Source organism: Cervus elaphus, chromosome 32 (genome assembly GCF_910594005.1).
Source record: "Cervus elaphus chromosome 32, mCerEla1.1, whole genome shotgun sequence".
NCBI classification, from domain to species: domain Eukaryota; kingdom Metazoa; phylum Chordata; class Mammalia; order Artiodactyla; family Cervidae; genus Cervus; species Cervus elaphus.
This window is the reverse complement of record NC_057846.1, coordinates 9,440,110-9,453,375: the sequence shown is the minus strand read 5'-3', so window position 1 is coordinate 9,453,375 and position 13,266 is coordinate 9,440,110. Positions and strand designations below refer to the sequence as shown.

The 13,266-nt window shown below is 35.2% G+C and overlaps 1 protein-coding gene and 1 pseudogene across 1 annotated transcript; both read left to right on the top strand.

The window, feature by feature from the left end:
• The first annotated feature begins 1,188 nt into the window (after positions 1 to 1,188).
• LOC122687740 (putative olfactory receptor 4A4) lies at positions 1,189 to 2,115 on the top strand. Its single transcript, XM_043893368.1, has one exon. The coding sequence runs from the start codon at positions 1,189 to 1,191 to the stop codon at positions 2,113 to 2,115; it is 927 nt and encodes a 308-aa protein (XP_043749303.1).
• A 139-nt stretch (positions 2,116 to 2,254) lies between these two features.
• Positions 2,255 to 11,341, top strand: LOC122687739 (annotated as a pseudogene).
• Positions 11,342 to 13,266: the final 1,925 nt, after the last annotated feature.

The window sequence follows — 13,266 nt, the reverse complement described above, 5'->3', positions numbered from 1 at the left end:
AAGAAAATCATATAGTTTGCTTTAAGATAATTTCTTTTGGAGGCCAGAATAAAAGTGGAAAAGCATGGCAGGAGGCTATTGCATTGGGCCAGGAATAAAGTGGAGGGTAGAGAATGATCAAATTTTTGATGTATTTTGGAAACAAAGACAACAGGTTTGCTAAAGGTATCCCTAAGTAAGAGAACAATAGGGAGTGAAGAACATTGTGAGGTTTTGTTTTGGGGGAGGGGGGGTAGGGGTCTGAGCAATTACTTGAAAGGTGGTATCATTTAATGACATGGGGAACTCCCTTTTTATTATGGAATATTTAAAATTTATTTATATATATGCTAAATTGATATCCAATCATATGTCCAAAGTTGGAGATGTTGCATATATTTTGTTTTGTGTTGTTTTACAATATCTAATAGCTGTTTCCATTGTCCAGCAAAACTATCAAAGTGTAACAGGTGCTGTATTCCAAAGCTTCATTTGTAATAATTTTTTTTTAAGTCATTGTACAGATTTATGTAGAATTTTAAAACAAAGTTGAAAATAAAAGGAAAGATACAGACTGGAGACAAACTTAAAGTGCTTTGACATTTATTGGGCAGAAAATGAGGTATATGCAACTGAAGACCCTAGGAAAGAAGTCTAAGTTAGGTTTGAGACAATTCAGGACAGTGACATTCTAGTTAAAGTTTTATCTACTTACAAGGGAATATAGAAATTAGCTTTAATGGATCTCAAGTATTACATCTTTGTGACTATAAATGGTGTACTGTTTTTAAGGAATTCCTTTCTCATATTCTCTTGTTCTTTCGTATTTCCTTTAAAGCTCCACATTAAATATAGCATCCTCAGAGAAGTCTTCTCTGACTTCAGCTTGACTGATATTATATTCAGTTTGATTGCTATTATACTTTAGCTTGATTTATATATATTAACTCTAAACTTCTGTGAATATTCTTATAAAGGCACTTACTAAAGGGTTAGGAATTTTGCATTATATCACTGAGGTTAGGGAACTATGCCTTATTCAACTTGGTATTCACAATGTCTATGACACATTGGACACAGATAATTCATGTAAATTATTTTAAATAAATTATGAAAAAGATGAAACTTATAATACATTAACTGCACCATCCACCTTGTTTCGTAGGTAAACTACTTCTAATACATGAACTCAGCTCCTGTCTACACTAGATGGAACCACGGAGGAATGTAACTTACTTTGCCCTCCTGGGCCTCACACAGAATCCAAAGGAGCAGAAAGTCCTTTTTGTTATGTTCTTGCTCTTCTACATTTTCACTCTAGTGGGCAACCTGCTCATTGTTGTGACTGTAACTGTCAGTAAGACCCTGAACTCACCGATGTACTTTTTTCTTGCTTGCTTATCATTTATAGACCTAATGTATGCCTCTTCTATCTCCCCCAGATTGATTTCAGACTTGTACTTTGGGGAAAATACCATATCCTTCCAAACTTGTCTGACCCAGCTGTTTACAGAGCACTTTTTTGGAGGATCAGAGATCGTCCTGCTGCTGGTGATGGCCTGTGACCGCTGTGTGGCCATCTGTAAGCCCTTGCACTATTTGGTGATCATGAGGCAGAGGGTGTGTTTCATGCTTCTGGTGTTGTCATTTGTTGGCGGCTTTGTGCACTCAGTGATTCAACTTATCACTGTTTATGGGCTCCCTTTCTGTGGCCCCAATGTCATTGATCACTTTATGTGTGACATGTACCCCTTACTGCAACTCGTCTGTACTGACACCTATGTCATTGGCATCCTAGTTGTGGCCAATGGAGGACTGATGTGCACTATTGTTTTCTTACTCTTACTCGTCTCCTATGGAGTCATCCTGCACTCCCTGAAGAACCTGAGTCAGGAAGGGAGGCAGAAAGCCTTCCAGACCTGTGGTTCCCACATCACTGTGGTTATCTGCTTCTTTGTTCCCTGTATTTTCATGTATGTAAGACCTGCTAAGACCTTCCCCATTGACAAATCATTGAGTGTGTTTTATACAGTCATAACTCCCATGCTGAACCCATTAATCTACAGTCTAAGAAATTCTGAGTTGAGTAATGCTATGAAGAAACTCTTTAGAAAAAAATATCATATCAAGTGGTAAATATATGCATTATTCAACAAGAAGGAAGTAACTCATTATTAGGCCCAATCTTCTTGGAATGTAAATATCTACAGAAATCTGATGCAAGCCTTCCTTTGCTTTAAGGATTTATAATGCTTAATATTAAAGAATAAGCTACATGTTTTTGCTATTAGTAGCAGTTTCTCTGTTAGAATGTAAACTCTATGATGTCTGCTTTAACATTGAACTAGAACGGTAGGATACCTTTGCAACAGGGAGTCAATAAGATGTGGTCTTCCAGGTGTTGCAGTGGTAAAGAATCCACCTGCCAATGCAGGAGATGCAAGAGACAGATTTGCCCCCTGAGTCAGGAAGATCCCCAGGAGAAGGAAATGGCAACCTGCTCCAGTATTCTTGCTTGGAGCATTCTATAGACAGAGGAGCCTGGTGGGCTACAGTTCATGGGGTTGCCAAGAGTCAGATACGACTTAGTGACTGAGATGATGATATTGACAGACAATATGCAATTAATTAATTGATGACATTTTTATGGATTTCCCCTATTTTTACTTAATTTCTTCATTTACTTTTATTATTTTCTCATTCTTAGTTTTGAGTCTTGCCCCTTATCTTTATTATTTTTTTATTTTATTAGTTAAAATATTTAACATCATACAGATTATGTCTTTATTTAATTTCATTTCTATCACATATGTATGACATTTTAGTGTGATATTTTGTGCTTTAAAATAAGAAACTGAAAATATAATGGATAATAATAAATACTAAGAATATAGTCAATGCACAATGGAATATGTAGAATAAATTTCCTCCTTATCACAAACCATATTTTCCCAGGTGTTCCAGATGTAGTTATTCTGTTCCTAAGACTCTTCAAGTAATATTCTTTGCAAAAGCAAGTATATTTTCATAGGAGTGTTTGCGATTATGTCTCTGTATATAAATGCTGCATTTTACTACTCAGTTTTCTGAAGATCTTTATATACCAGTGTATATACACCTCTTCATACTTCTTCTTCTTCTTTTTTTTTTTTTATTAGTTGGAGGCTAATTACTTCACAACCTTTCAGTGGGTTTTGTCATACATTGACATGAATCAGCCATGGAGTTACATGTATTCCCCATCCCGATCCCCCCTCCCACCTCCCTCTCCACCCGATTCCTCTGGGTCTTCCCAGTGCACCAGGCCTGCTTCATACTTCTTAACTTTAGATAAAGATACATTAGAATTAATGCATCAGGTCTTTTCCTGTTTCCCTCTTTTTCTATGAGAAGTGATTCTGCAAAAAGTCTCTACAAAATTTTCTAAATGTGGGCTGGTGATCTGCCCAGGTTGGACGCATGAGAGGAGTGCTCTGGGCTGGTGCACTGGGAAGACCCAGAGGGATGGGGTGGAGATGGAGGTGGGAGGGGGGATCGGGATGAGGAACACATGTAAATCCGTGGCTGATTCATGTCAATGTATGGCAAATACCACTACAATATTGTAAAGTAATTAGCCTCCAACTAATAGAAATAAATGGAAAAAAATTTTTTTTCTAAATGTGAGTTCCTAGAAGTGGAATTGTTGAGTCAATTGGTATATGTGTTTAAAATGTTGATGCTTATATTTATGACCAAAATGCCATCCATAACATTCAGCTAAGCCCATTGTTCCCCTCATTCTGGTAAATATCTGTTTTGACACACATCTGCAATCAGTGATTGATAAACATTTTTTTGGTGTTTGACAGTCTAATGATACTATATCTCATTTGCACATTTTAATTGCAAATAAATACAATTTAATTTGGACATCTATTCACATATTATAAATGATTTATATTCTTTTTCATAAAATGTCTATTGATGAATTTTTTTTTATTTTTTAAATGTTCTTATTTTTTTATTAGTTGGAGGCTAATTACTTCACAACATTTCAGTGGGTTATGTCATACATTGACATGAATCAGCCATGGAGTTACATGTATTCCACATCCCGATCCCCCCTCCCACCTCCCTCTTATGTGTGATATTGATTGCTTTTTTCCATACTAATTTTATGATTTAATTAATTACTAAAGAAATTATCCATTTTACCATGTATGTGGAATTAAATGAAATTTTCCAGTTTATTATTCTTTTTTTATTTCTATACTGTTCAGAATACATTGGATCATGTAGAATTAATTTTGCATTTCTATAATTAAATCCATCAATATTTTGTGTCTTTAGTATCTTGCTATGAATTCCCATATTTCAATGTTATAAAAATATTCTCCCACATTTCTTCAACGTTTAATATCAGGTAATTTTGTTGTTTTACATTTTACATTTAAATTTTTGAACCATTTACAATTTTGTGTAAACTGTTAAGTAGGGAATAAATTTTAGTCATTTTTGAAGAAGGCCATTTTTATAGATGCAAAACTCTTTTCCCTCATGACTTGATATCTGAACTTTGTATTCTGAAATATGATATATGTTTGAATTAAAATCAGGCCACAATTAAATTCCAGTGATTTCTTTATTCATTTATCACTTAACATATGATATGATGACACTTGATTTAAAATACAGTCTAATATCTCATAAGCCTGGCACTCCTTCATTATTTTCCTTATCAGAATTACATTTATTCTTGCATATTTATATATTGAAATTAAATTTCAATACGGTAGTCTAGTGAAAGTGAGTAATTAGTATTTTCAATAAGATTTGATTGAGAAAGTATTTGTTGTCTTCAGAGATTTAAGAATTCTTGTACACACACTGAGGAGGTATTTCCATTTAACAAGTCTTCTTTTATGTACACATAGATCTAGTATGTTTCTTTGAAGATTTCACCTTTTAGAGATTTTTTTTTTTTTTGCTTCTGTTGTTACCTAGGATCTTATCTTCTGTTGCATCTTCCAATTGTTTGATGTTCAATGTAGTAATTCTTTTTGTTTTCCATTTTTATATAAAATGTAACTTCATAGTTTGTTATTCATCTTTTTAGTCAGAGTTCTGCAAGTATTGAAAAATGCATACTGTTGAGTAACCACCATATTATTAGTATGCAGGGTGTTTGTATATATTTAAGGTTTTCAATTCAGCTCAGTCGCTCAGTCATCTGTCACTCAGCACGCCCAGCTTCCCTGTGCATCAACAGGGAGTCTACCCAAACTCATGTCCATAGAATCGGTGATGCCATCCAACCACCTCATCCTCTGCCATCACCTTCTCCTCCCGCAATGTTGTGTTAGTCTCTGTGGTACAAAGAAATGAATCTGCTATATTCAAACTCCCTCTTGGATCTCTCACCACTCCCTGTGCTCATAGCAGGTTCCCATTAGCTATGCAGTTTACACATGGTGATGGATGTTTGCCAATCCTAACTCATCCTTCATCCACCTTCTGCCCATGCGTCCAATGTCCGTTCTCTATGTCTTCGTCTGTATTCCTGCCCTGCAGATGTGTCCATCTGTACCATTTTCCTAGATTCCATATTTATGAGTTAATATACAGTATTTCGTTTTTTCTTTCTGACTTACTTCATTCTGTATGACAGACTCTAGGTCCATCCACATCTCTGCAAATGGCCCAATTTTGTTCCTATTTATGGCCAAGAAATATTCCATTGTATATATGTACCACATCTTCTTTATCATTCATCTGTCAACAGCTATTGAGCTTGCATTTTTCTCATGGGTATTGTAAATATTGTTGCAATGAACATTGGGGTATATATGTCTTTTTGAATTATGGTCTTCTCAGGGTTTATGTCCAATGGTGGGATTGCTGGGTAGATTTATTTTTAGTACTTTAAGGAAACTCCATACTGTTCTTCATGTGGCTGTATCAATTTACATTCCCAACAACAATGCAAGAGGGTTCCCTTTTCTCCACACTCTCTCCAGCATTTATTATTTATGGATTTTTTGACAATAGCCATTCTGACTGGTGTGAGGTGATACCTCATTGTAGCTTTGATTTGTATTTCTCTAATAATTAGTGGAAATTACAGGAAAACAACAGAATGGGAGAGACTAGAGATCTCTTCAAAAAAATTAGAGATGCCAAGGGAACATTTCATGCAAAAATGGGCTCAATAAAGGACAGAAATGGTATGGACCTAACAGAAGCAGAAGATATTAAGAAGAGGTTGCAAGAATACACAGAAGAACTGTACAAAGAAGATCTTCACAACCCAGATAATCACGATGGTGTGATCACTTACCTAGAGCCAGGCATCCTGGAATGTGAAGTCAAGTGGGCCTTAGAAAGCATCACTATGAGCAAAGCTAGTGAAGGTGATGGAATTCCAGTTGAACTATTTCACATCCTGAAAGATGATGCTGTGAAAGTGCTGCACTCAATATGCCAGCAAATATGGAAAACTCAGCCATGGCCACAGGACTGGGAAAGGTCAGTTTTCATTCCAATTCCAAAGAAAGGCAATCCCAAAGAATGCTCAAACTACCAGACAACTGCACTCATCTTACACGCTAGTAAAGTAATGTTCAAAATTCTGCAAGCCAGGCTTCAGCAATACATGAACCATGAACTTCCAGATGTTCAAGCTGGTTTTAGAAAAGGCAGAGGAACCAGAAATCAAATTGCCAACATCTGCTGGATCATCAAAAGAGCAAGAGAATTTCAGAAAAACATCTATTTCTCCTATTGACTATGCCAAAGTCTTTGACTGTGTGGATCACAATAAACTGTGGAAAATTCTTCAAGAGATGGGAATACCAGACCACCTGACCTGCCTCTTGAGAAACCTATATGCAAGTCAGGAAACAACAGTTAGACCTGGACATGAAATAACAGACTGGTTCCAAATAGGAAAAGGAGTATGTCAAAGCTGTATATTGTTACCCTGCTTATTTAACTTATATGCAGAGTACCTCATGAGAAATTCTGGGCTGAAAGAGGCACAAGCTGGAATCAAGATTGCCGGGAGAAATACCAATAACCTCAGATATGCAGATGACACCACCCTTATGGCAGAAAGTGAAGAGGAACTAAAGAGCCTCTTGATGAAAGTGAAAGAGGAGAGTGAAAAAGTTGGCTTGAAGCTCAACATTCAGAAAACTAAGATCATGGCATCTGGTCCCATCACTTCATGGGAAATAGATGGGGAAACAGTGGAAACAGTGTCAGACTTTATTTTTCTGGGCTCCAAAATAACTGCAGATGGTGTCTGTAGCCATGAAATTAAAAGACACTTACTCCTTGGAAGGAAAGTTATGACCAACCTAAATAGCATATTAAAAAGCAGAGACATTACTTTGCCAACAAAGGTCCGTCTGGTCAAGGCTATGGTTTTTCCAGTGGTCATGTATGGATGTGAGAGTTGGACTGTGAAGAAAGCTGAGCACCAAAGAATTGATACTTTTGAACTGTGGTGTTGGAGAAGAGTCTTGAGAGTCCCTTGGACTGCAAGGAGATCCAACCAGTCCATCCTAAAGGAGGTAAGTCCTGGGTGTTCATTGGAAGGACTGATGCTGAAGCTGAAACTCCAATACTTTGTCCACCTCATGAGAGGAGTTGACTTATTGGAAAAGACCCTGATGCTGGGAGGGATTGGGGGCGGGAGGAGAAGGAAATGACAGAAGATGAGATGGTTGGATGGCATCACCAACTCGATGTACATGAGTTTGAGTAAACTCCGGGAGTTGGTGATGGACAGGAAGGCCTGGCGTGCTGCGATTCATGGGGTCGCAATGAGTCGGACAAGACTGAGTGACTGAACTGAATAATTAGTGATGTTGTGTATCCAATTAATTTGCATACATTATAATATATTATATATGCACTTCATAGATATATTTAATATACATATTATATGCATGAGTGATCATATATATATTGAAAGTTTATTTTTCAAAGTGTTCATAAATGCATTGCTTAATTTGTAAATAGTTAGGAAATGTTTTTTTAAAATCATTTTCTCGTTGAATTGCATATTTAGTTTATCTATATATTCTATATGATTTAAGTCCTTTGAAATGTATTGCAACTTATTTTGTGGCCAAGTGCACTGTTTATTTTGGTGAATGTTTCATGAGTAGCACTTTGAGATGAATAGAGGAGTCCCACAAATGTTTTATACTTCTCCACCCTTATACAAACACAGATTCTGTCCAATTGCATGTCTGAAACTGTGTGACAAATTATGTGCACTAAAAACAAGTTTTAAAGGACTTCTGAGATTAGCATGCATCCTTTCTGAAAATCAGGTCAGATGTCATGTACAAAGACAAAGCTTGAAGTTAACAGATTTGCCTACTTTGAAGGCCATAATTTAAATAGGAAAGGTTTTACATATTTCTTTTCTGCCCAGACTGAACTTTTGCCTTTTGGTGGTTTGAATTCAAATTGTTATTATTATTATTTTTTTAGCTTGTTTATCACCTCCTCCCCCCAACCCCCCCAGAGAACAGGGTTCTGTAAGTCCATTTCTACATGGTGATTATTCTGGTGGCATCTCTGGAGATAAAGTGTCTATCGTCAAAATTCTGATTCAGGTCTGAATGAATTTAATTAGGTAAGAATCAGTCTTGGAGGTGCAGCAATTAAATGCCTCAAAAACGTGGGCTGTAGTTCAAAGATAGATAAAGTGTTTGTGGACATTTGCCCTTACCTCCAAGAGTATTAGTCTGTACCACATGCTGGACTTCATGTATTAAAATGATGGACTCAAAAACATAATTAAGTATGTAGATGAAATTATTCTCCATCTTTCAGGAAACCCAAAGTTCAGCAATACTGTATGAAGACAGTCTAGTATAACTGATTGAGATCAAAATGTTTTAAAGGCTATTTTACTTTTATTGTTATAAAACACAAGGAACAATTTTCTTATTTGAACAATTCATATATAATTTAAAGCTTTCCACTTAAAATGTTGATTTAACATTTGGTTTTTAATAGGACAAATTCTGCCAGCAATGAATATTGCTTAGTCTCTGCTCACAGTCGAGACTCAAATTTCTCTGGGTAACAGTACATTCATATTCATTTTTAAAATGTTGACACTTTGAAAAGGAGTGTTTTTCTGAATGACTGAGGTGAATCAGGTCTCCTGCAAGCATGGAAAGAGCTGGTCATGTGGCGCTGCCTGTCTTTTGCTATGTGTGTTCCCAGATCTGGTATCAGTGTAGGAAGGACAAGGGAGCAGACCCCAGAGCACAGAACATGGAGTGAATGGCTTTCTCCTCATGCAGGTGACCCAGGAAGCGTATCTATACATAAGATTCTGAGCTAGGCTCTACATTTTGAAAGAATACATTGGGGATGTGACAGTTCAGTCTTTTAAAAGTTCTCCCATCTGATCTCATGATCAACCAAGTTAGGGATACTTTGTGTTTACTAAGATCTGTGAAAACTGATTCTGTCCTGTAATTATCTTTCCAATATTGTTGCATTTTAAAGATCCAGAATAAATTTATGTCTTCTAACATCATGTACCTAGAAACTAATTTCAAATGTATCTGTCTGAGGATATTTTAATGGACCAATATTTCTAAAGCTCTTTGTAGGTTCAATTTAAATGTTCTGTAATCATTGCTTGTTAAAATGTAAATGATGCAGCATCTGTAGAATTTCACTGAGTAGCTTTCAAGATCCTGAGGTAATACTGTAGTAAGCAAGATGTTACTTCAATTCCTATATTTCTGTTCATACATGAGTTTCAACATCCTATGTTTGTTGGTCATTTAAATGTATTCTTCTGTAATTGTTTATACTTTATTAGTTTATTAGAGTTGTTTTCCTATTATAGATATTAACTTTGTGGATAGCCTCAATAATATAAATTATTTACACAAACTAATATTGTCAATTGATGTTCTGGTATCTTTTCCTAAATCTTTAAAACATTTTGAAATTGTCAAAGGTTTCTATTTCATTGATTGGTTAAAGAAGGTTCTTCTACCCCTAGAATGGAGAAAGTCACTTCCTTTATCAACTGTAAAGAAAATGTGAAATAAATCTTGCTTTACTTTCTATTAAATCTTTTATCAACTTTTATTATTGTGTAAGATGTTAGCTCTGTAAACAGTTTTATTAGCTTCCAATAGAAAGCTAGTTGTGCCAACTCATTTGTTTAATAATGTGTCCTTTTCACATTTATATTTCTTAATCACTTGCCTTGCCATTAGTCTATATGATTTTTGAGATTAGCAATGATCTTTTAATTACCCTTGTATTATAATATCTTGAAGTGCTGGAACATGATAACCATACTCCCTACTGGTTCAATAAGTGAACACATTATTTTTTAGAAAGTCACTAGTAATAATTATATTTAGAGCTAATTCTGTCCTGATCTCTGGAATAGACATACAGAAGAATCTATGGAACAAGGGAGCAATGTAACTGAGTTTTTTCTCTTGGAGCTCGCTCAGAGTGTCCAGGGTTAGAAAAATATTATCATCTTCTTGCTTATCTACATTGTGACAATGGTGGGAAACCTACTCATTGTCATGACTGTTGTATTCAGCCCAACCTTGGATTCCCCTATGTACTTCTTTACTACTTATCATTTATGGATGCTGTTTATTCTACTACAGTCACCCCCATGATTATTAACTTACTTTATGAGAACAAAACCATTTCCTTCCAAGCTTGCATGACCCAACTTTTTATAGGGCACTTTGTTGGTGGTGCTGAGATTTTACTCCTGGTGGTCATGGCTTATGACTGCTATGTGGTCATCTGCAAACCCTTGCATTATTTGACAATCATGAATCAGTGAGTGTGTGTTCTCCTGCTTCTGTTGGTCTGGGTTGCTGGTTTTTTACATGCTGTAGCTCAACTTCTCTTTGTTTGCAAACTTCCCTTCTGTGGCCCCAATGTCATTGACCACTACATCTGCAACATGTACCCCTTGTTAAAATTGGCCTGTACTGACACCTACATTATTGGCCTCACAGTGGTTGCCAGTGATGGGACAATCTGTGTGTTTATGTTTATCCTCTTACTCAGACCCTATGGGGTCATTCTGCACTCCCTGAAGAATGTTATCAAGAAGGGAAGCACAGTCTTATCCACCTATGGCTCCCACATTACTGTAGTGGTCCTCTTCTTTATACCTTGCGTTTTTTTGTATGTGTGACCTCCTTCCACTTTACCCGTTGATAAGTCCTTAGCAGTGTTTTACACAATAATTACCCCTATGTTGAACCCTCTAATCTCTACTCTGAGAAATGGAGAGATGAAAAATGCCGTGAGAAAGCTCTGGACTGAAAAAAGCAGTGAGGAAGTCAGGAAATGATCACCTATTTTTAGTGAGAAGTTGCTCTTTCCAGGAAAGCTATGTGTGGTTTTTTAACTATATTAAATTTCTCCTCAGGTTTATTAACTGGGTCATGACATAAACATTTATTAGGTGAATGGTTCCAATGACCAATATAATTTTAAGATTTTCATAATTTCTTAAGTAAAATTCTGTATCTTGTCTTAAATATATTTTTAAGATTTTACATTTTCTTATGAAAATATATATTGTTTTAGGGTGTCAAATATCTTTGTTGAGATATAATTTATGTTCTGTGTTGAGTTCAGCTACAGTTAATACTATGAATTTATTGTAGTTAGGAACTGTTTTTCACTGGTCAATTGCACTGTCTGAATAAATCTTATATTCTGATTTTTATTACTATTGTTATAAAATGGGGATTTCTTATATTAGCTCAATCTTCTCAAATATTATAGCATTTACCAAATAACATCAAGCATTTGAATTGATCTTTGTGCAACTAATTCTTCCTCTTTTGGATGTTTCTAAAGACAAAGTTTCTTTCTCCTCCAAATTAAAAAGTTAAATGCTTTATAGTGTGTTGGCATCTGGTGGTGGACCCTTTGGGAAATGACTACACCCTGAAGGTGAGACTCATAAATTAGATTAATGTCCTTACAAAAGAGATGGCAGAGATCTCACTTGATCCTTTTACCATGTGCAGACACAGCAAGAGATGGTTCTGTATGAACTAAGAAGGGAACCTCACCAGACATGGAATCTGCCAGCATCTCAAACTTGGACCTCTGAATGCCTTAACTGTGAAAAGCAAATTTTTTTTTTTTTTTATGTTTTAAGTCATCCAGTCCATGGTATTGTGTAATAGCAGTCCAAGTGGTCAAAGACAGAAATTTGGTTATTCTTTAAACTGATATAGTTATTTCAAGTTATGAGATAAAAATATTTGCTCATGGTCTATGTTCATTGGTCTATATGCTCCTTGAAGACAGGGAAAGTTGTTAACTCTCCTTGTTTTCTGTACTTTACACAATATATGAGACATAAAATCCACTCTATCAAACTTGCCAATTACTTGAATTCTTGATCTACTGAAGTGAGAATTTTTATTGGCAAATCTTGATTCACTTTTTACACATGAAATATATATAAATTTGCTACAAATATTTACTGTTCTTGGACATTTGCTATAAATATTTATTTGTTATTTATGCATAATAATGAGTGTTTTTATATAAATATGTTCTTTTTTTTCACTTTTTGATTTCATCACTCACATCACTCTTGGAAAACCCATTTGCTTCCACTGATTTTATAAATTTTAACCTCTTTTCTTTTAAAATAACTTTTCAAAGCATTTTATTAATTAACCTAGCTAGAATTTAATTCATGATGTGGAAATATCTATGACTATTTTCCCCCAAACAGGTGATATAATCTTTCAACATAATTATTAATTTCAGTTAATTTGAATGTTTTATATTTAATATGCCAGGTTTTACACCATCTAGAAGGTTAAATTCTGATTTATTTCTTTCTCCTCTTTCTCTTTCTCCTCTACCTCCCTACCCTCCATAACCTTTAAGGTCATTTTGCAAAGTTTATAAACATCTCATAAAGATATATTTAGAATGTCATGACTCTACACATTTATTTTGAGGGAAATGACATTTTTTATATCATTTTACTTTCCAGAAAAAATGCTGTGAAAGATTGACTGATATTTCAGTAAAAAAATTTCATTCCTCTCCATAGAATGTACATTAATCTTGGTTTTTGGTTTTCTTGTTTAAAATAAGAGAACTCTCTTATTTACATTTGATTCATATTTTTAGTGAGCTTGTCAGAAAGGGCTTAATCTCTTATTCTGGTATGAATTACAGAATAACGCCAAAGCCATGGGTGCATGTCTGTATGCAAATATTCATAGACCTGTGTCCAAA

Coding starts and splice junctions, on each gene's coding strand:
- LOC122687740 (XM_043893368.1), top strand. CDS start 1,189: ATGGAACCACGGAGGAATGTAACTTACTTTGCCCTCCTGGGCCTCACA.